Source organism: Mercenaria mercenaria, chromosome 15 (assembly GCF_021730395.1).
Source record: "Mercenaria mercenaria strain notata chromosome 15, MADL_Memer_1, whole genome shotgun sequence".
In the NCBI taxonomy this organism is placed as follows: domain Eukaryota; kingdom Metazoa; phylum Mollusca; class Bivalvia; order Venerida; family Veneridae; genus Mercenaria; species Mercenaria mercenaria.
The window spans coordinates 22,468,805-22,490,135 of NC_069375.1; the positions used below are offsets into that span (position 1 = coordinate 22,468,805).

Genomic DNA, 21,331 nt, shown 5'->3' on the forward strand with positions numbered 1-21,331 from the left:
GATTATCTCAAGAATGCAAAATAGGATTAATTCTGATTGCTTTATCGGCCCTTTTTTCACAGTACTCCTGTGATGTTATATACAATAACATATTAATTGTCACAAAACTTGCTACTGTTTCAGATTTTGTAAAGTGATAGACATTGACTCATTAAGTTTTCATAATGAATCTTCAGCAGTAATCATCCAAGAGATGTTTCCAAATGATCACTTGGTTTCATTAAAACAAAACTTCTTTCACTGCAGGAAGACAACTTGTAATCTAATACAGTTTTTAAATGGAGTACCTGTCAATTAAACCTTCTTAAGTGATACAGTATTTGTTTTCTTTTAAATGATTAGTATCCCATTGTTGATCAGATGGTCTGTTTGATGTTTTCTAAGGTTTCTGCTAATAGATTAACAATTAAAGATAAAAAAAGTTCCTTCTACTTTATTGTTCATATTTTATGTAAAGTTGGGCCGAATTTGCATTAATTTACTCATTAACATAATAATATGAGATATTGAGCAATTGTTGCCATGATTTGGTCGATTTTTAAGATAAAATGAGCCGTGCCATGAGAAAACCAACATAGTGGGTATGCGACCAGCATGGATCCAGACCAGCCTGCGCATCCGCGCAGTCTGGTCAGGATCCATGCTGTTTGCTAACAGTTTCTCCAATTCCAATAGGCTTTAAAAGCGAACAGCATGGAGCCTGACCAGACTGCGCGGATGCGCAGGCTGGTCTGGATCCATGCTGGTCGCAAAGCCACTATGTTGGTTTTCTCATGGCACGGCTCAAATATTGTTTTTGTAAGATGTTTAAAGTAAAGCTTTGACAACTCTAAAAACACTATATTATACAAAAAGATAGAAGGACCACACGTCAAACACTGGAAAAAGTTTAACTGTTTATTTATTTTGATCAACAGGTTTCGGAAAATATTTTGAATTATAACAACGACAGAATGGGTAAATTGGAACAAACATTCTTAAACTGACTTTATTTTATCTGACGGTTCCTGTTAAGTGTGACCTTCATTAGGATTATTATATTTTGATGGATGTTAACTTTTTTGGACATACTGCAGAATTTTAGGTTATTTCACATATCGAAATTGGTCATGCTGGTTTAATACAATACTCTTTTTCTCATTATCTTTATTAACTCCTTATCTACTACGACTATCGAAAAAGATAATAATAATAAAAAACATATTAAAATAATTAATATTTGGAAAAAAAATAAGTGTGCAAGACTTTTTTACCTTGTATACTTTCAGATTGAAATGTAAGCTGTTTGAGACAAGCAGGTGAAAAATGGATGAGGCAAACTGTCTGGTCAGTCCATGTAAGAAGCTGAAACTTGAACCAGTCAAAGATGACAACACAGCAGAACTTAAAAGAGAAGCAGATAAACTGGAAAGCAGCATTGATAAACATGAAAAGGACGATTTCATCCATGCAAAGGATACTTCTATTCAAGGTTACAATACATGTACACCAGAAAAATCAGTTGGTGAGGTAATAGATGTATATGATAACCTACAAACTGAAAGAGTAAGTGAGGAAGTAGACATGATGGAAAAAGAAGTAACCAATTTTACAACTGACCAACATCATTTACAACATAACACACAAAAGTATATTGACAATGCTACTGCAATTTTGTTAAAGGGCAATAATAAGCCGAACAGTGCAGAAGAATTTGAAGCTTTGATTTCTTTGTGTGAACAAAATGATGGAAGCGAGAACTTGACAGTGCCAGTTGCTTCGAATAATGAGCCTCTTAACGATTCTCCAGATGTGCACAAATTTCAGATTCCTATACTTGGAGAGCCAGATACTTCTGAAGACTTTCAAGAAACTCTTGATGTAGTTAATGCATGCACACAAGAGATAAAAACTTTGATTGAAAACAGGAAGACTGAAGTAGAGGTAATATGCTCAAGTGTAGATGTTAGTGCTATCATTAAACAAATGGAAACTGTGTATCAAAAGACAAAGGTTTCAGATAGTGAAGGTGTATTTGAAGAGCTTCCAAAATCAGGTTCAGGTACAGATTTAGATGCAAGTATGACTAGTGAAAGTACAGATGATTTAAACAGCTCGGTTAAAACAATTACAGATGTGTCGGTTCAAAATGAAAATTGTGAAAAAATAGATGGCCAAGAACAAGATGCTAATGATTTGAATAATGATAATGAAGAAAGTTTAGATGATACAATTCATGTAAACTGTGAGAGTCAAGAGGGGCATTATGAACATGTTTATGCCAATGTTGTTATCAAATGTTCAGAGAAAGGACATGCTGAATCTAACAGAGAAAACAGATTAAAAGATCTGGCTTTAAGTGAAGCAACAGACATTAAAGATAGATGGATAAATGTGTCAGATGAAGAAAAGGCAAAAAATGATATATCTCAACACAATATGGAACATAACAGTATACTTGAACGAACTATTGGAGAAGGCAAAGAATGTGATGAAAACGCTTCTAATTATTTCTGTGTTGTTGAAGCTAATAACTTTGAAGGGACATATAATGGTGATAAAGACGAAGATAAAACAGAACATTTTGAAAGTGATTTGACACTTTTAGAACCAGTACACTCCGAAATGGTGTCACTGACTATGTCTAGACTTCATACAATAGCACAACCGCTGTGTGCTTCAACACCTGTTCCACCAAATAACACAGACATGTCAGAAATGTTTGAAAATGAACATAAAAAGTTATATCCAACATTTGCAATAACAAAACAACCAGTGGTGACAAATCAGGCAAAAACACAGGGTAATTCAGAGCCTCTTTGTACTTCAACACCTGTGGTAAAATCAGTTCAAGGTTTAAGGATGAGAGATATGAACATTATGAGAGACACGGATGAAAAGAAACATGTGAAGTTTGCTCAGAAAATTGATACTAAAATGGTTGCTGTTAATTTAAAAGAAGACGTTGCAAATGAAAATGATATGCAAGATTATGAAAACTACACAGTAGCTAAAAATAATGAAAAGAATTCGAAAAAAGAAAGCCAGGTTGTAAGAGGAACATTTAAAAGGGATAGAGAGTCTAAAAGAGAGAAGAAAAAGATGAAAGGTGTAAGAGTAGAAAAATTCAAAGAGTACATGGGACCAGGATTAACATCTGGAATAACTTCTGAAAATACTTCTGAAGCAGTCGATTCATCCAACAAAAATCTAGTCAAGAACTCTGATATAGAGACATGTACATTAACAGAATATAAAGGCTTTGGTTTGACTGGACCTCTTCCAGACAAGCCATTGCAGACCAGTACGCCATTACCACCCAAGGTAGTGGACTCAAACAAAGTGGTTCATTTTGATCCAAATTGTAAAAATGATGGCAGTGCTACCTCATTAAAGAGGTGCATATCTGGAGTAAGTCTTGGTGGGAGACCCGCTGGCACTGAAGGACTGCTGTCAGATCAGCTAACAAGTGACAAAGTAGAAACTTTAGCACATGGGAACAATATGCAACCTTGTATTGGTACAGGACAGAAACTGAGGCAGACTGTGAGTGAATCCAAATTTGGGCAGAAAGCCAATTCATGTTTAGCTGATTTAAATACCAGAACTTTAACTCGGCATACAAGTGATCTTGGTCCTCATGGTTACAACAAGCAAAACAGACTAACTGGCTGGCTTGCATCAGTTCAGGCCCACAAGACACCACTGGCAGCTCTCTCAGAACATGGTGAACCAGCTGCAACTGCTACGCTGAGACCAGACGAGGCTTATCCAAGTGTGACAGCGGTCAAGGGTGATAACTCTGAAAGTAACAGCAATGCAGACAAATCAGACAAGAGTGAAAAGATGATGGTGGATCCTAAAGTTCTTCAAAACTCAGGTAAGCATTATTGGTAAAAGCAGAATTACATTTTCTTTAGTAGGTGTAGAATGTTTTTAAATACATTCATGAAGACCGGAAGTGATTATGCTGCTTCCATAGGTCTTTTATTCATAGCTAAAGATTTATCTTGATGTAAACTTATTCAATACTAAATTACTTCTGGATTAACTCTGGTAACCATATGTATTCTTATCTCAAATTTGTTGGATAAAAAATTAAATTGTTTTACCTGTGACTAGATTTGAAAGTAGTTTAGCATATATCACCCAAATTGAGGTATGTATTGAGTAAACTGGGCTTTTCAAGGGATATAGAAAAAATGTATTTGTAACTGTAAAAGTTATATTTTGAACTTATATAAATAGTTCAGCCTCTTTTCCTAAATTCTATTACATACTAAAAAAAAAACCATTAATTTTCTTTACCATGGAAGTGTAGTACTTTGTGCCACAGTCTGACATTATCTGTTTATATTCGGAGTTTATAATAAGATTTGTCTGTCATGTTTTTCTTTTATTCCATTGAATTAAGTGCTACAAGTATTGCACATTGTGGTACTTGAGGCTGTAATCCCTGGCATTTTCAAGTAGCTCAATTGTCTCCCTTTATCCTGTACATTGTGCAGTCTTGTGTCTGTTGTTACTGTATGACCAAATAAGGATAAAGTCCTCATTAAGTATTATTAGTGGTACACTGTCTGATTCAACAAAAATCCACTTCAAAATGTCACCTTCAGTATTGTAACATTAAAGATTGACTGCATTCATGTACCAATGCTGTAATTTAACTGCGTGTTTCAGTAACTTTTAAAACATTTTTCATTAAAATGCTGCACCCCAGGGTTCCAGTATTCAGTGACATAGTGCACTCCAAGTTGATTCATTTGACAAATTTTCCTGCCATTTATACCAAATGAAAGTCCTGACTGTCATTATATTTGAGGAGAGAGGTTAATAGGTTTTAGTAGCATGAACTAGTGTTTTCTGTTGCCTGCTATGGCAATGACAGATGGAAAACTAATATGGTCTTCTCCATTTTAGACACTTTTAATTTCTGTTGACCCTTGAATGTCACATTAACAGAGCGGGAGCAACATATAAGCCCAATATGGGTCCAGGTTTTGTCATTTGTACATTTTGCTGGGGCTATTCACCATAGTAACATACAATATTTTGAATTAAAATGAAGTTAAACTTGAAGTTTGTAAAGTAATATTCAACAGGTAGAAACTTTTATGTACCGGTAGATTCCATTAAATTTTACTCAAAGAACTAAAGGCACTGGCCTCTAGATCATACAAGGTAAATTAAAAAAAAATTTTGATTAAGGTTTTGTATGTAAGCTGGTATCTCAGTAACCACTTGTGGGAATGGATTGAAACTTCACACACTTATTCACTGTGATAAACCGACTTACATTGCACAGGTTCCATAACTCTATTTCGCTTTTTTTTTTACAAAATTACGCCCCTTTTTCGATTTAGCAGTTTTAGCAGAAACTTCACACACTTGTTCACTGTCATGATCTGATATGCACTAAGCAGGTCCCATAACTCTGCTTTTTTTTCCCCTCAAAATTATCCCCCTTTTTCGACTTAGCAGTTTTTGCTTAAGTTTTTGTATGTATGCTGGTATCTCAGTATCCACTAATGGGAAAGGATTGAAACTTCACACACTTGTTCACTGTCATGATATGACATGCAGAGCAAAGGTTCAATAACTCTACTTTGCATTTTATAAAATTATGTCCCTTTTTCAACATAGCAGTTTTTGGTTAAATTCTTATATGTAAGCTTAGCTAGCTGCTGGTATCTCAGTACCCACTAATGGGAATGGATTGAAACTTCACACTTGTCCACTGTCATGAGCTGATAAGCACTGTGCAGGTTTCATAACCCTGTTTTGCATTTTTACAAAATTATGCCCCTTTTTCGACTTTGTATTCATTCAATTGACAAGGCTGTTGAATAGTCGAGCGTTGCTGTCCTCCGACAGCTATTTTTTTATATTTAGTTAATTTAAATTCATTTGCTGAGGATTTCCTTCATTTATAGTTAGTACATAAACAAAAACTATTTAACCTTTAGACTGCTGGCGGAAAGCGATTCTGCCTTTGCGACCAGTACAGACCAAAATCTGATGAGCCTGCACATCTGTGAACACCCCTTGGAGAAATGGTATTGCCCAAACGGAATGATGGACCAGTCCATCTTAGAAATTTAATAGTGAAAGATAAGCATTGAATATCTTTAATGGCAATATTTTATAACTAGTCTATTGACTGGTAAATCTTGAAAGTGATATTAGCTTCACATGTACTTCAGCAGATATTTCCAGCTTGCAATTAGTAATGTTTGTTCTGATTGAAACTAATCCATTCTTTACACCCAGATGAACATACCTAATTATCAGAGCTCATCTTGTCACACCTATAAAGGGCAATATGGTGTGCCCAGATCAGGGTGGCATTTATTTTCATTCAATCTTGGGACACTGGACAAGTGGAACTAATGTATTGGTCACACCTTACTGACCTGCGGTCACTTCTGACACCACTGAGGTCAGTAACTGTCTGTCTAGTACTCAGCAGGTTGGAACTCTAATTTAACCAGATGAAAGAAATCATTTAAAACATCTTGGAAACAGGTTGTTCTGAAAAATGAAGAACAGGTCTGTGAAAATTTAATAATTGAAAGAGTGACATTCAATTTTCAGTATGTGTCAGTAGAAAGTCACTAAATAGCTGATACCAGTACTTAAAAATGTATGAAAGTTCAACTGGATCTCTCTATTCACACTAAAAGTACTTGCAGTTAGTGGGTGGGGCGTGGTTTCAAATATGAAATAATCAGAATTAGAACATGTTGTTTACTATTTTCATAGTTTCTCCTAAATGATGATCTGAAAAAAGTAGCATGTTTGTTAAGAATTTGGAAGTCAGGAGAAAAAATAATTGTACAGATACTGGAAGTAAAAAAAAAAGTAAAAAAGTTGTAAGTTTATAATTTTTAATGAAAAAAAAAAAAACATGTAAGGCCATACCAAATTGATTCATAGTTCTTCGGAAAATTTTCAAAAAAAATGGGAGCGAGCGAGCGAAATTTTTTTTTTTTTTTTTCTCAATTTTGATTTTTTTCAGAGGCGGGTAGCTTTTACATGGAGCGAGCGGGTATTTTTTTTTTTTTTTGCAGTTATAATTATACATAAAGTTAACATTTCTTTAAGAATAACACAGAACTTAAACATTTACAGTGTGACTAACACAGTAGATAGCTTTTCTATATGTTTTAAAGACTACATGAATGGTTTTGCAAATAAATTCTTGCTAAAACTCACGGAATCACTTTGTTTTTATTTTGTATTTATAATTACTAAGGGATGAGTGTCTTATTTTTAATTTTGATAGTTCTACATTAATCTGAAGGTGTGCCCATTTAACTGCAGAGGATGAGGAATATTTAACACAAAATGGGCACCCAAGTGGAATAATTAACATATCTTCTGAAACCCAGTTAGATGGCTTCGACACATGAGCAACTTTGTGCCCCTAGTGATACTCCAAACGGTAGAGGTGAAGGGCAAGTAATAAGTCACTTGACCAATGAGATCAAATGGAGTTGGGCATACAGTTAAATGCTCCGATATTGCTCGAATCCCATTGGGATAATTTCTTAATTAACAGATCAGGCTAGCTTAAGTTTTTGTGGTAGAGGTTCATTTCAGTCAAAAATGATAACAGACGGACAAAAAAATGATCCCAATATGGCCACTCTTAAAAGTGTTATTTGTTGTGCTTTGACTGACCAAAAAATTTTGAGTTGGGAAGGTCTGTTTTTTCAGATTCTTTCTTTCAATCAATTCACAGCAAATTAATATACTTACAGGGAAAATTGGTGTTACAATATGACAGAAATTAATTTTTATATCTACACTACTTATTTGAAAAGCTAAACATTTTTTTTAAATTGAATATATGCATTTTGATAGAATATCTGACTGCAGTACTAAAGAAGTTTCGTACAAAACGATTTGGGCCCCAGACAATTAATGCAAAGAGCTATAAAAATAAATAGATCGGCAGCTTGAAAGGCACATAGAGCAAATCTCGCCAACATCCAGTGACAACTAAATGAGATCTTGTTGTAAGCGTCTGTTGATCACAATTGATCAAGTCGGCAAACGCTTTTAAATAAGGTTAATTTCGGATCGATTGTTTACAATGATAATGGTGCTTTTTTAATGTTATTAGTATTTTCTACACGGGGAAGGAATGAATTTATGATTGGAAGTCTAAGAAATCAACAGTTTTCGTTTGAAAAAAGGACTCTATTCGGTTTATTACGCGCCGGGCGTACCGCCAATTTTATACTTCAGTAAGCGTCTGTTGATTTGATCACGATTGATCAAGTCGGCAAACGCTTTGAAATAAGATAACACTCTAAAACGAGATGACACGGGATTATCCCCAGTTGCCATTCTGTGTATTTTTAGTTCTTTGATTAATGTGATGGATTAGTCAGGATCTGTGAACAAACTTCTTTTTTTTTAAGAAAGCACTGGCTTTGGCTCGAGATCTAAAATAATGAACTAAACAACTGATAATAAATGGTTTGATAACTTTATCTGAACAATATTTCTATGTTTAATCCAAATATTTTTAATTGAATCACCGTGCACGTCTTACAAGTCGGGCTTGTTCTTTTCACTGTATTGAACAGCCGTAGAACGTGCCTACTTCATCACCTACCGGCACATCGAAGACCATGTGTGGCACTAGCACAGACACTCCAGATTTAAAACAAATGATGAAAAACATCATAATTCCCGACTTTTTGAGTTTGAGTCATCAGCTACATGTATTACGTACGCATGAATTCCGATCAGTATCACTTTGACGCATTAATTTTGATTTTTTTTTCTTTTTCTCGGGAATGAAATCGTTGATGGGGTAGTTCCGACGAACGACAAATCAATTTGGTATGGCCTAAATTTTCAGTATTTACTAAGCAGACTTTAGAAATATACCAATCTTTTAATTTTCTACTACTGACAAGATAAATGGTCAGTGAGCATTTAAGACTACCAGTGGTCAGTGTTGCCGGCAGCATTGCTTAGACCTCCATAGGGAGCTATCTTCTTACATAAACACAACAAATGAAGACACTTTCCAGATCCCAAAATGCCTGTAAGTGTCCATTTCCAATTATCTCTTAATTTATAATGTCAATAAATGATACCATAGACATGTAAACTGCAGTCTCTGCTTTTCTGCAGTTGTGTGGTCAAATTTCACGACTTGTTCTATGCTTTCAGTTTAATTATGACAAAACATTATTACAGTAATCAGATTGAAAATCTAGAACTTTTCCTGATAAAATTGGGGCAGCTGCATTAACCCTAACCATGCTCAGGACATGAGTGATTCTGCCTTTGCAACCAGTGTAGATCATGATCAGCCTGCACATCCATGCAGTCTGATCATGATCTGCACTATTCACTATTCAGCTAGTATCTTTTTGGTAAGCACCCCTTTTAACTGTTAATGGTACTGTTGAAATTGGAAGATGGACAAGTTCATTATAGAACTTCTGGAAAAACTCTTTGCATAAAGTTTTGACATGTTCTAAGATATTCTACATGCAGACATGGAATGAAATATGAGTTCTATTTAGTTTGATGCTGTATCTTGAATATATGTTTTTAAAATGATTTTTGCCTTATTTCTACTAATAAATTCTACAGTAATATTTTAAAATGTGGATTTTTAGAAGAAGGCTGTGAGCTTGGGTTTAAATGTTTTTCAACAGTATTTCAGTCATGCAACGGCGGGCAGTTAACCTAACCAGTGTTCCTGGATTCTGTACCAGTACAAACCTGTTCTCCGCAAGTAACTACCAACTTCCCCACAAGAATCAGAGGTGGAGGACTAATGATTTCAGACACAATGTCGTTTATCAAATAGTCACGGAAAACATGCCCCGCCTGAGGATCGAACTCACGACCCCGCGAACTGTAGACCAATGCTCTACCGACTGAGCTAAGCAGGAAAATAACTTGAATGCAACAAAATTATATCATTAGCATTGAATAATATGTAGGACAGGTTTTCTAACATTTATTAAATAAAGCAGCATTTTATTTTCATTACACACAGTGCTGTTTGTCAGTTACTATGAATTTAATTCACATAAGATAACACTTTATAGATCGTACTTTTATATGAGTTTATAAATTCTGGTGTTATATTTGCACACACACTGATATATCAGAATCATCAATATAAACATGTTCCCAGTGTGCAAAATGTTATATTTACAGGTTCTTACATCAAAATCAACATCTAGTGACTGATTTCAAGATAACATGAGAAATCTGATTACCTAAACTGTCCCATAAGTAAACACTTTAACACACTTCAATTAACTTAGTCTATAATTACATTAGAATTACAGCCCCAGCCTCCCAGGATGTCTGCAAGTGGGTGGGGTGTTATCTTACACTCACCACAATTTTAAATTGATGTTGCACAACTGAAAGTGAGATTTTGTTAAGATTGTGTGATAAGTCATGGAAAAAGAGTCCCTAAAGTGTCCCTTAAATAAGCACTTCCTGCTGATAAGCATCATGGTTGTCCCCTAAATCTGATTATCTCAGTGAAAATGAAGATGCTACTTGATATTCTCCCACTGCCAATCTAATTTAATGTTTAACTAAGGGATTTATCTAACTAATTGCAGCAACACTGGTTAATAGAAACTTTTCTCTTTTGCATTACAAAATGCAGTGTTCTGTATAATTGCAAACAGAAGCTTTGAACAAGTTCAGGAACAACCTGCACATTGATATATTACATTTTTTGTCATGTACACCAATGGTTATAGTTATCTCTTCTCAATTTTAAATTTTGAAGAACCTATACAGCTGATCAGGCATGTCAATGTGACAGCTAGCACCTGACTGATCCTGAAGGTTTGGGTCATCATATAAAAGTTTTAATTTGTTCAATGATAGCAATATTTTTTGTCAAATTTGAAACTATCACTGTACTTCTGCATGACATAATCATATACTGTGAAATCATTTTTATTCGCGTAGGACAAATTTTCGCGTATTTCGCGCTAGAACTGATGCCCAAATTTAACACCGCGCTATTATTATTTTTTTAATTGATTTTTTCATGTATAAATTGAAAATGCGCAAATTAAAGCCCGCGCGAAACAGTCCTTTTTCACGTTTGCGCAAAATTTCATGCCAGCGAATTTAAATGATTTCACAGTATGTGGTTAACAGGAATTGCTCTAATGGGTACTTGGTTAGAACTTTATTATTTGAGCAGAGTTCTTGGCACAGTATGTTTTTTTAAATCAGAATTATGATGTAGAATTCACTACAAGAGATCAAATCTATGCAGCTAAAGTTTGTACAACATGTGTAATTATATAAATAATGAAGACTGCCTTTAAATACCCACTTAAATTTTCGACAATACTCAGTTGGGGGTTGAAGTTACGTCAAGAAGAAGAAGAAGAATTTTCAACAAATAGACCAATGTGTGTGTATTGGTCTCTTGGAACAGAATTTATTGGTCACTTTTCCCTGCCTGTATTTGGCAGCTGGTGTAATTAGCAATTACATTAATTTTCATTAATTGGTTGTTACAGTAAATTACAAACTACATTAATAGCCATTGTTGACCAGAAACAGTTCTACATAATGAGCTTGTCCTGGATGGCCAAATGTCTTGGAGTGACATATGCAACTTCCTTTTTAGCTCATCTGATTTTTTGAAAAAAAATGATGAGTTATTGTCATCACTTGAGCGGTTGTCGGCGTCGGCGTCGGCGTCGGCGTCTGCGTCGGCGTTGCCTGGTTAAGTTTTATGTTTAGGTCAGCTTTTCTCCTAAACTATCAAAGCTATTGCTTTGAAACTTGGAATACTTGTTCACCATCATAAGCTGACCCTGTATAGCAAGAAACATAACTCCATCTTGCTTTTTGCAAGATTTATTTTGGCCCTTTTGTACTTAGAAAATATCAGATTTCTTGGTTAAGTTTTATGTTTAGGTCAACTTTTCTCCCAAACTGTCAAAGCTATTGCTTTGAAACTTGGAATACTTGTTCACCATCATAAGCTGACCCTGTACAGCAAGAAACATAACTCCATCTTGCTTTTTGCAAGATTTATTGCCCCTTTTGGACTTAGAAAATCAGTTTTCTTGGTTTAGTTTTATGTTTAGGTCAGCTTTTATCCTAAACTATCAAAGCTATTGCTTTAAAACTTGCAGCACTTGTTCACCATCATAAGTTGACCCTGTACAGCAAGAACATAACTCCATCCTGCTTTTTGCAAGATTTATGGCCCCTTTTGGACTTAGAAAATATCAGATTTCTTTGGTTAGTTTTATGTTTAGGTCAACTTTTTCTCTTAAACTATCAAAGCTATTGCTTTGAAACTTGCAACACTTGTTCACCATCATAAGCTGACCCTGTACAGCAAGCAGCGTAACTCCATCCTGATTTTTGCAATAATTATTGCCCCTTTTGGACTTAGAAAATCATTTTCTTGGTTGAGTATTATGTTTAAGTCAACTTTTCTCATAAACTATCAAAGCTATTGCTTTAAAACTTTCAACAGTTTTTCACCATCATAAGTGGACACTGTACATCAAAAAACATAACTCTACCCCTGCTTTTTGCAAGAATGATGGCCCTTTTTAGACTTAGAAAATCACGGGTAGGACAATATTTCTATCACACAAAAAAAATCAGATGAGCGTCAGCACCCGCAAGGCGGTGCTCTTGTTTGAAGTTGAGATCTGTTATGTGAATAGTGCCTGTAGCCTAGATGTGTGAGTGAGTTTGTAAATTGTCTGTTTTTGTAGGATTGCCTTTCATTACTTTTTTAAAAAAAAAAAAAAAAAAGAAAAAAGAAAAATTGAAATTTATTATACTGGAAGTATCTGCTCTTTGCAGCCACTTTTCTGATTGATTTAAACCCAGAAAGAATTTTGTTTGTTTGAATTTTATGAAAATCTTTTTAGGAGAGGTGCGATTAATCACATTTAGGCATTGACTTTGCTATGATAAAGCTTATCATTTTAGATCAACTCACTTAAATGTTAAGAGATACTGAAAACAATGTAAAATGTTGTGTCAATTCCTGTCTGATGCTAGAGATAATTGGAAACAATGTAAAATGTTGTGTCCATTTCTGTCTGGTGCTAAAGATACAATGTAAAATGTTGTGTCAATTCCTGTCTTATACAAGAGAAACTGAAAACAACATGAAATGTTGTGGTGCTAGAGATACACAGTAGAAACAGTATAAAATGTTTGTGTTGCTAGATGGACAGGAAACAACCCAAACATGTTATTTTCATTGCTGTCTGGTTCTATAGTGAAAATTCTATCTAACTTTTAGAATACCTCAACATAATTGACAGTGATTATTCCAAATTTATTCCTGATAATAACAATCTCCAGCCAGGCAGTATTGGTGAAGGCATCATTATCTGGTGTATTATCATGTTAATTAAGATAGCCGAACATGTTATTTATGGCATATTTTATGCCTAATTTATGCACATTGTAAATCATGTAGCAGATTGGAATTGCTTCTGACAAAGGTGTATCAATGTGGAACATGGAAATCTTCCTGGAATCCATTGACAGATCAATGACAAATACCCATCAGATAGTAACCTGATTGCTTGTTATTAAAATTTGAGGAGATTTTGTACCCTGTAATTGATTGTGTCAATTTTGTGTCTGTTGGCCAAGTATTGTGTTCAAGTATGAGGTTCTGAATTATGATTATTGCCAAGAGACTGGCCATTTTCACAGTTTAAATTATAACAGTTCTGGTTAATACCGATAGTGTAAGAACTTTGTACAGGCTCATGTAAAACTTGTCATTTTGCAATGCTGTATAAGGGGAAATGTTAGCGAATTTCGCAAATTTCTTGAAAATATCAGCCAGTGCAAGTTTCCACATTATCAATACATGTTATTATAGACAAGTAAAGATTATAAGACAAACAAAGATTTTTCGCTTCAGTTTTCCACGATTCTTGAATATTTCTGCTTGCAATATGTCTGGAAATTGCAATTCATTAACTTTTTGACTGGGGAATATATCCACTTAAACAGTAGAAAGACAAATTTAAACATTTTAAAGCAAAAGCATAATGCATTTTGTTATTTACCTTATTAATTAGAGAATACTTCAAAGCCATTTTGATGTTTGATTATCTAATTAAATTTGAAACTTTTTTATTTTCTTTAGGTTTGGTCTTCTTTCATTACATATTTACACTAAATTTGATACAAACTGCTTCAGTATTTGCAGTTTCTCACAATATTTTATATTTTTGTTTTGAAGAGACACTGTAAAACGGAGAAAAATCAAAGTCTGCTTTTTACTCTAATAATAACTAAGGAAACATACATTAATTTTTGAGTAAATAATATGTATTTACAAAGCAATTATTTACAATTAAGCTTAAGGTGTTCTGCAGATGCTGGGAAATGTCAACAGACAGCTTGAATTCTTAACTTCTCAACAACTGTTTCATCTAAAAAATGTAATTTGAGACATTTTTCTGAAAATGTTTGTTTTTATAAAAAATTTTAGTAAAATTTCAGTACAGTCTGACCATGAATTGATAATAGTGTTCAATGCTAACATAGAATTTGTTGAAATGCCACCAATTCAAAATTGTATACATATTCTGTACAAGAGATGCCAAGTAATAGATTGATCTCTGTATAACTTCCCTGTTTGCAATAATTAAATCCACATAAATAATTTAGTAAGTCAAATGTTATAGCTGCCCTTAACAGCGCAGGAAATGGTCAACATTGAAACCAGCAATGACCATTGTCCAGTACAGAAGGCCAAACCCTACTTAGGAGGATATGATTTATATATTATGTTATATTTGACAGCAAACAGATAAAACGGACTGAAATTTATTGCATCAATGTCCATTGATGAGAAACTGAGGCATTTAGGTCCTAACCCCACAATGTGGCCTGGATGAGGTTTAACTATAGTTAATTAGATGTGATTTATTGGTTATGTTATTTGGACAGTAGTGGAGATAAAGGAAGTCAGGAAAGTAATTGGCTCATTAATCAAGTGGTCCTGAAGAATGGCTGCACCAAAGTGCAGTGTAAAAAGAAAAAAATTAACTTATTATCTCTAAATGAAAATAATTCCACTGTCTTTCATTTATTTGGTTGTTTCAAGCATTTGATTGTATTGTTTAAGAATTTCATAATAGTGGTGTTGAAGAACAGGAAAATATTGTATGTTTTTAAGACTGGTACTCATTGTGAGCATAGAATAAAACTAAAACTACTTTTGTAAGCCTCTGAAGCATTTAAGAACATTGCACATTGTATGAAGAATGGTGGTGCATGAATATATATGTGAATTTCAACACACTCCTTGAAAATGTTCTGTCAGGTAATGCTATTTTGCAGGTTACTCCCAATCCTGGTGTGAACAAGTAGTGGTCATATTAGTGCTCTATGACCTCAAGTTGTTGCAGTTTACATATTGCAATTTCTACCCCCTGTGAAAAAGGTTCATGAACTTCATGAATTTATTCATGAACATTAAATAGTTCATGAATAAATATTCATGAAAATCAAAATTTATGTTTCATGAACTTCAATACTACTTTTGTAAAAAAAAAACACACACAAAAAAAACAAGTTTCATGAACTTATTAATGAACTAGTCAAAGTAACAACAAAGCTATTATTTTCCCTTCATTGGTGTCATTCCACCCTCAACAAATGACATGTTGAGTAAAAACAGTAAACTAGAGTGGAATTTGGAGCATAATAAGAAGTAAACAGTTGCTGTATAAAATACAAAACATTAAGTTAAACAATGTATAATTTACTTTAATCTTAAGATTGAAATTCAGATACTAGTAGCTTTGCTTCAGGGTCGTTCAAGAACCATCATTGTTCTAGAATCACAGTCTAAGAACTGTTATGCTGGCTCAAGAACAGTTCTTTAAGTTCTTCTGAGAAGTTCTTGAATGTTCAAGAACTTAATACTAGTTCTAGAACATACTTTACAGGGGATTTAAACCGTAGCCCTGTAGTTCCTGAATGACAATTTCAATCATTATCTGAATTTCATTTTCAAGTTCATGAATTTCTTAAATTATTTAATGGATTTTCTTAAATGTTCATGAACTACATTTACAAGTTCATGAAATGAAAGTAATATTCTTGAACTTGAGAGTTCATGAATGTAAGTAAGTGAACTTTTCCTTGTAGTTCATGAACTTTTTTGATAAGTCATGAAATAATTCATGAATTCTTATAAATTCATGAAGTTCATGAACCTATTTCACAGGGGACTATATACATTTTTGGAAATACTGGGTAAAAGCCCTTTGGACTAAGATTTCAAAACATGGATTCGAGAAAAGAAGTCCATGAAAAAGTAAAAAAGGACTTGATTAGTTCTTGAAAAGTTGCTCGATTTTTACATGCCTGAAAGGACATATTATGTTATGATGCCAGTGTCCATCTGTCCATCCATCCATCTGTCCGTTATCAGTTTTGTGTTCGCTCTGTAACTCTTGAATCCCTTGAAGGATTTCTGAGGTATATTGGATGAATGACATTGCTATGTGTGGAAAACTTAAATTAAGTAAGGCAGCAAAGTGCTGCTTTTTAATATGAAATGAAACAGTTTGTTTGATTGGCTTAACAGTAATTGTTACGTCTGCTGTCCAACATAAAGACCCAAGGTTCAAACTTTTAACTGAGGTGGAGGCAGGTCCATGTCTGCATTACTTTCATTTGACAAGATCGTATTTGAACACTCAAAAGTTTGTGCATTACAAATATTTAAATAAACTGTTTTATTGAAAATACATTGACCAAATATAGGTCCAGATGAGGCAGATAGTTAGCTATACATGAATAATGTGCACTTCCATTGAAGAAGTTGATGACAGTTCACAGGTGGATTAAATGTTCCCTTGTTGCAGCCATATATCACCTCCAGGGTGTTTAGGGATCACTTGGGGCATAGAGGGCTGTACTGATGTCTGTCCAACCTTTCTAAGGCTCACACTCTAAATCAATTCACAGTCTGTATTTAACACCCTTGTTTTATTCTTCTTGGGCCCATAAACATCTTGTAGGGACCTATTAGGGATGACATTATGATCCCTTACTAATTCTGCTGGGTTATTACACTAAAAGCCATCTTTTGTTCAAAACAATTGACCAAATACTATATTTACCTGTGAAATGATATTTAACACATACAAATGTTTCAACAATTGTGCTTTTGTGTTCAATTTTAGTTCAAATCCATTCATTTGGGGTGATAAATTTCATTTGGGTTGATTAGTGTTGACCTGAACTGGGGTCATGTATTGCAGAGGGTAAAGGGTATCAGAGCTGTAGTGAATAAGAGGTCAAGGTCACAGTAACCAGATTTGTTTAGATGTTTAATACTTTTCTGGCACATTTATGAGCCGTTTAGCAGGACCACCTTGGTGTGAATGTACAGAACATGACAAGTCTTTCTCATGATTTTTTTATAAAATAATCTAACTGAAATTTAAAGGAAACAAAAAATCAAAAGTATTTGTACTTTGTTTTAACTGAAAAAAAGCCTGATTTGTTTTGGCAGTGGATCTAGTGGCAAATTTTTTTTCTGTCATTTTAATTTAACAACAGTTTAAAGGTTTGACTTGTACTCAGGTGTACATCAGTGAACCAGTTGGTACTGTTATGGTTCAATAGGAAGTAGTCAAACCTGATGTTTTAACCAGAATCTAAGTATTTGAAGCGAAAATGGTAATGTCAATCCGCTTTCTGGAGCATGACTGGGACATTTCTTGAGGTCCCAAGCAGTTTTCCTCATACTTTGTATTTCTGCATTGTTTGAAATCTTGCATGGATACGTTGAGCAGTTTGCTCGTCTCCTATCGACTTTGAGCGATCATTATTTTACTGTACGTCATTCTGTACTTGTTGTAATTATGGTCGCTGTTTAATACATTAAGGTTTAGCAACTTATATCACAAAACCACAGAAATATTTAGTAAACAAACAACATCTCTATAAACAACCCATCTGTCCAATACATTTTTACTGTTCCATCCCGTAGAATTGGATACTTAAACTATTCTAAAAGAGTTGTTTCTCTTTTAAAAAGAATGCCATTTGTAAAGAAATAAAAGTAAACAATTGTCAAAAACAATGTTTAACCTAGTTTTGTAAAGTTTAAGTATTCGTACATTGTTGCAAATGCATCAAAACAAAGACATATAACAGCTTTTTAAAAATGGTGAGTTTTTAAAGGTGTTGAACTGTCCAGAAGTGTGGCCCCTTTATGCAGTCCCTTTCCGAATATCAATATATATATATATATATATATATATATATATATATATATATATATATATATATATATATATATGAGTAAATTTAGTTTTGTAGAATAATATAAATGTTTTATATGCTGTTTAATTTTCATGTAAAACAATTCTTTCTAAAATTCTATGATTTGGTGATGTTCGAACTTTCTTCTCCGAAACATGGACATAACTTGAGGCTGGCAGACAGAAACACTATATTCCACATAAAATAGATAATAAATAGGTAATAACAATATACCTTCACATCCTTTTATAGTTGATTTATACATTTCTATTTCACACTGAGTGAGTTTCCAATTTATTCTTGTTTCGGACTTTGACAGTGGGGGTATGATAGATGGTCCTTACAATATTTGTTTTGTTCATTAGCTCGACTATTCATAGAATAGTGAGCTATTGCACTCGCCCATGCGTCGGCGTCGGCGTCGGCGTCTGCGTCCGCGTCCGCGTCCCGATTTTGGTTAAGGTTTTGTATGTAAGCTGGTATCTCAGTAACCACTTGTGGGAATGGATTGAAACTTCACACACTTATTCACTGTGACAAACTGACTTACATTGCACAGGTTCCATAACTCTATTTTGCTTTTTTACAAAATTATGCCCCTTTTTCGACTTAGAAATTTTTGGTTAAGGTTTTGTATGTAAGCTGGTAACTCAGTAACCACTTGTGGGAATGGATTGAAACTTCACACACTTATTCACTGTGATGAACTGATCTACATTGCACAGGTTCCATAACTCTATTTTGCTTTTTTACAAAATTATGCCCCTTTTTTGACTTAGAAATTTTTGGTTAAGGTTTTGTATGTAAGCTGGTATCTCAGTACTTACTAATGGGAATGGATTGAAACTTCACATACTTGTTCACTATCATGATCTGACATGCACTAAGCAAGTCCCAAAACTCTACTCTCTTTTTTTTCAAAATTATGCCCCTTTTTCGACTTAGCAGTTTTTGGTTAAATTTTTGTATGTAATCTGATATCTCAGTATCCACTAATTAGAATGGATTGAAACTTCACACACTTGTTCACTGTCATGATCTAACATGCACTGTGAAGGTCCCATAACTCTACTTGGCATTTTTACAAAATTATGCCCCTTTGACTTAGCAGTTTTTTGTTAAGTTTTTGTATGTAAGCTGGTATCTCAGTATCCACAAATTGGAAAAGATTGAAACTTCACACACTTGTTCACTGTCATGATATGACATGCAGTACAGAGGTTCAATACCTCTACTTTGCATTTTACAAAATTATGCCCCTTTTTCAACTTTTGTATTCATTCAATTGACAAGGCTGTTGAATAGTCGAGCGTTGCTGTCCTCCGACAGCTCTTGTTTTAATTTGTTGTGGACAAGGGTCACTTACAAAAATGGAGAAATTCCTCTAAAACAGGTTTCAAATGCTATTTAAAGACTGGCGAAATAAAATTTTGCAAGGGTTTTGTTGTACATGAAAATCATTCAAACACTCCAACTGCAGCATCTGCTGATGTAATTAAATCTCAAGCCTAAGTGCTTCAGTGCACACTGACTAGAAATAATGGCATGAAATAGCCAACATTTACAACTGTACAGTTTATTGCCAGATTGCAGTATAAAAACTGTCATTAGCTATGAAGTTTGATGATGAACAGATTTTAGGATGCATTTTATTGAAGCATAATTCCTATAAAAATCCAAAGAACCATAAAACTGTTAAGAGTAGTTTGATTTGCTTGTTAAATTTCTAAAAAGAATATTCTGATGTGGCCTGATTTCAACTTAAAATTGGTTGTCCATTCAAAGTTCTTGAAGAAACACAGTCATGTAGTTTTAAAAGTCAAGGTCTTGGCTGTAAAACAGGTCTTTTAATTGATAAAGTCTCATAATGCCTTTGTTTAAAATGTGGCTGCCGCACTTTTCGTTATTAACATAAAATATGTTAATTTCTTGTTAGATCCTCAAGGTGTACGATTATTGTGTTCTATAATTTTTGGCAAAGGTTTGAATAATTGGTGAATATAGTAAAAAGGTTTTATTGGATCTGTTGTCTTTGATTACCTCCCCTTGTAGCTCTTACTGTTCAGTCTCATTTGCAGTATTAAAAGTAACACTTTCCACCATATAATTTTGCATAATATCTATTTTAGCTGTTTTCCATCAGTTTTTAACATAAAATTTAAAGCCTTGTGGATGAAGGCGATGTACATATGTTAGCTGAGTATTATTTAGTTTGTGGAAAGGCTTACAGTTTTAGCTTAGAATCATATGTTACTTTATTTTGCCAATTTAATGGTGACAGTGGCAATCATATATTATAGTATGTGTTATATGACTGGTCTATATTCAACACTTATTTGGTGCTAGGACGAAAGTGAAAATTTATTTCTGGTGCCATGTTATAAAACATTTATTGAATGACATGCCAGTCAATAATCAAAACTATTTGCCTGATGTCCTAAGAAAACACTTCCTTTGGACCTTGGGAAGATAGATTCGAATATAGTAAACTGGCAGGCCATTCAAGAAGTGTATTATACTTAAATTGCTGTAAGAGAATACTATTGCACAGGACAAACAATTCAGTAAGTGTTGATAAAGGGCAAGCTATTCAATTATTGTTTACTATTGCTGCATGGGTAACCATTCTTAAGTGTATACTATTGCTGCAGGGCAAGCCATTCTTAAATGTATACTGTTGCTGCAGGGCAAGCCATCCTGAAGTGTATACTGTTGCTGCAGGGCAAGCCATCCTGAAGTGTATACTGTTGCTGCAGGGCAAGCCATTCTTAGGTGTCTACTATTGCTGCAGGGCAAGCCATTCTTAAGTGTCTACTGTTGCTGCAGGGCAAGCCATCCTTAAGTGTCTACTATTGCTGCTTGGCAAGCCATCCTTAAGTGTCTACTGTTGCTGCAGGGCAAGCAATCCTTAAGTGTATGCTATTGTTGCTGGGCAAGCCATTCTTAAGTGTCTACTATTGCTGCAGAACAAGCCATTCTTAAGTGTCTGCTATTGCTGCAGACCAAGCCATTCTTAAGTGTGTACTATTGCTGCTGGACA

General features: G+C 34.2%; 1 protein-coding gene across 1 annotated transcript in view; it reads left to right on the forward strand.

The window, feature by feature from the left end:
• The window catches only part of LOC123548240 (uncharacterized), a 71,343-nt gene that overhangs the window by 23,182 nt on the left and 26,830 nt on the right, over window positions 1–21,331 (forward strand). The window contains exon 3 of the mRNA XM_045335406.2: window positions 1,269–3,859. Coding sequence (XP_045191341.2) covers window positions 1,306–3,859 — 2,554 coding nt within the window. The 5' untranslated portion in view covers window positions 1,269–1,305. The remainder of the gene's footprint in view (window positions 1–1,268; window positions 3,860–21,331) is intronic.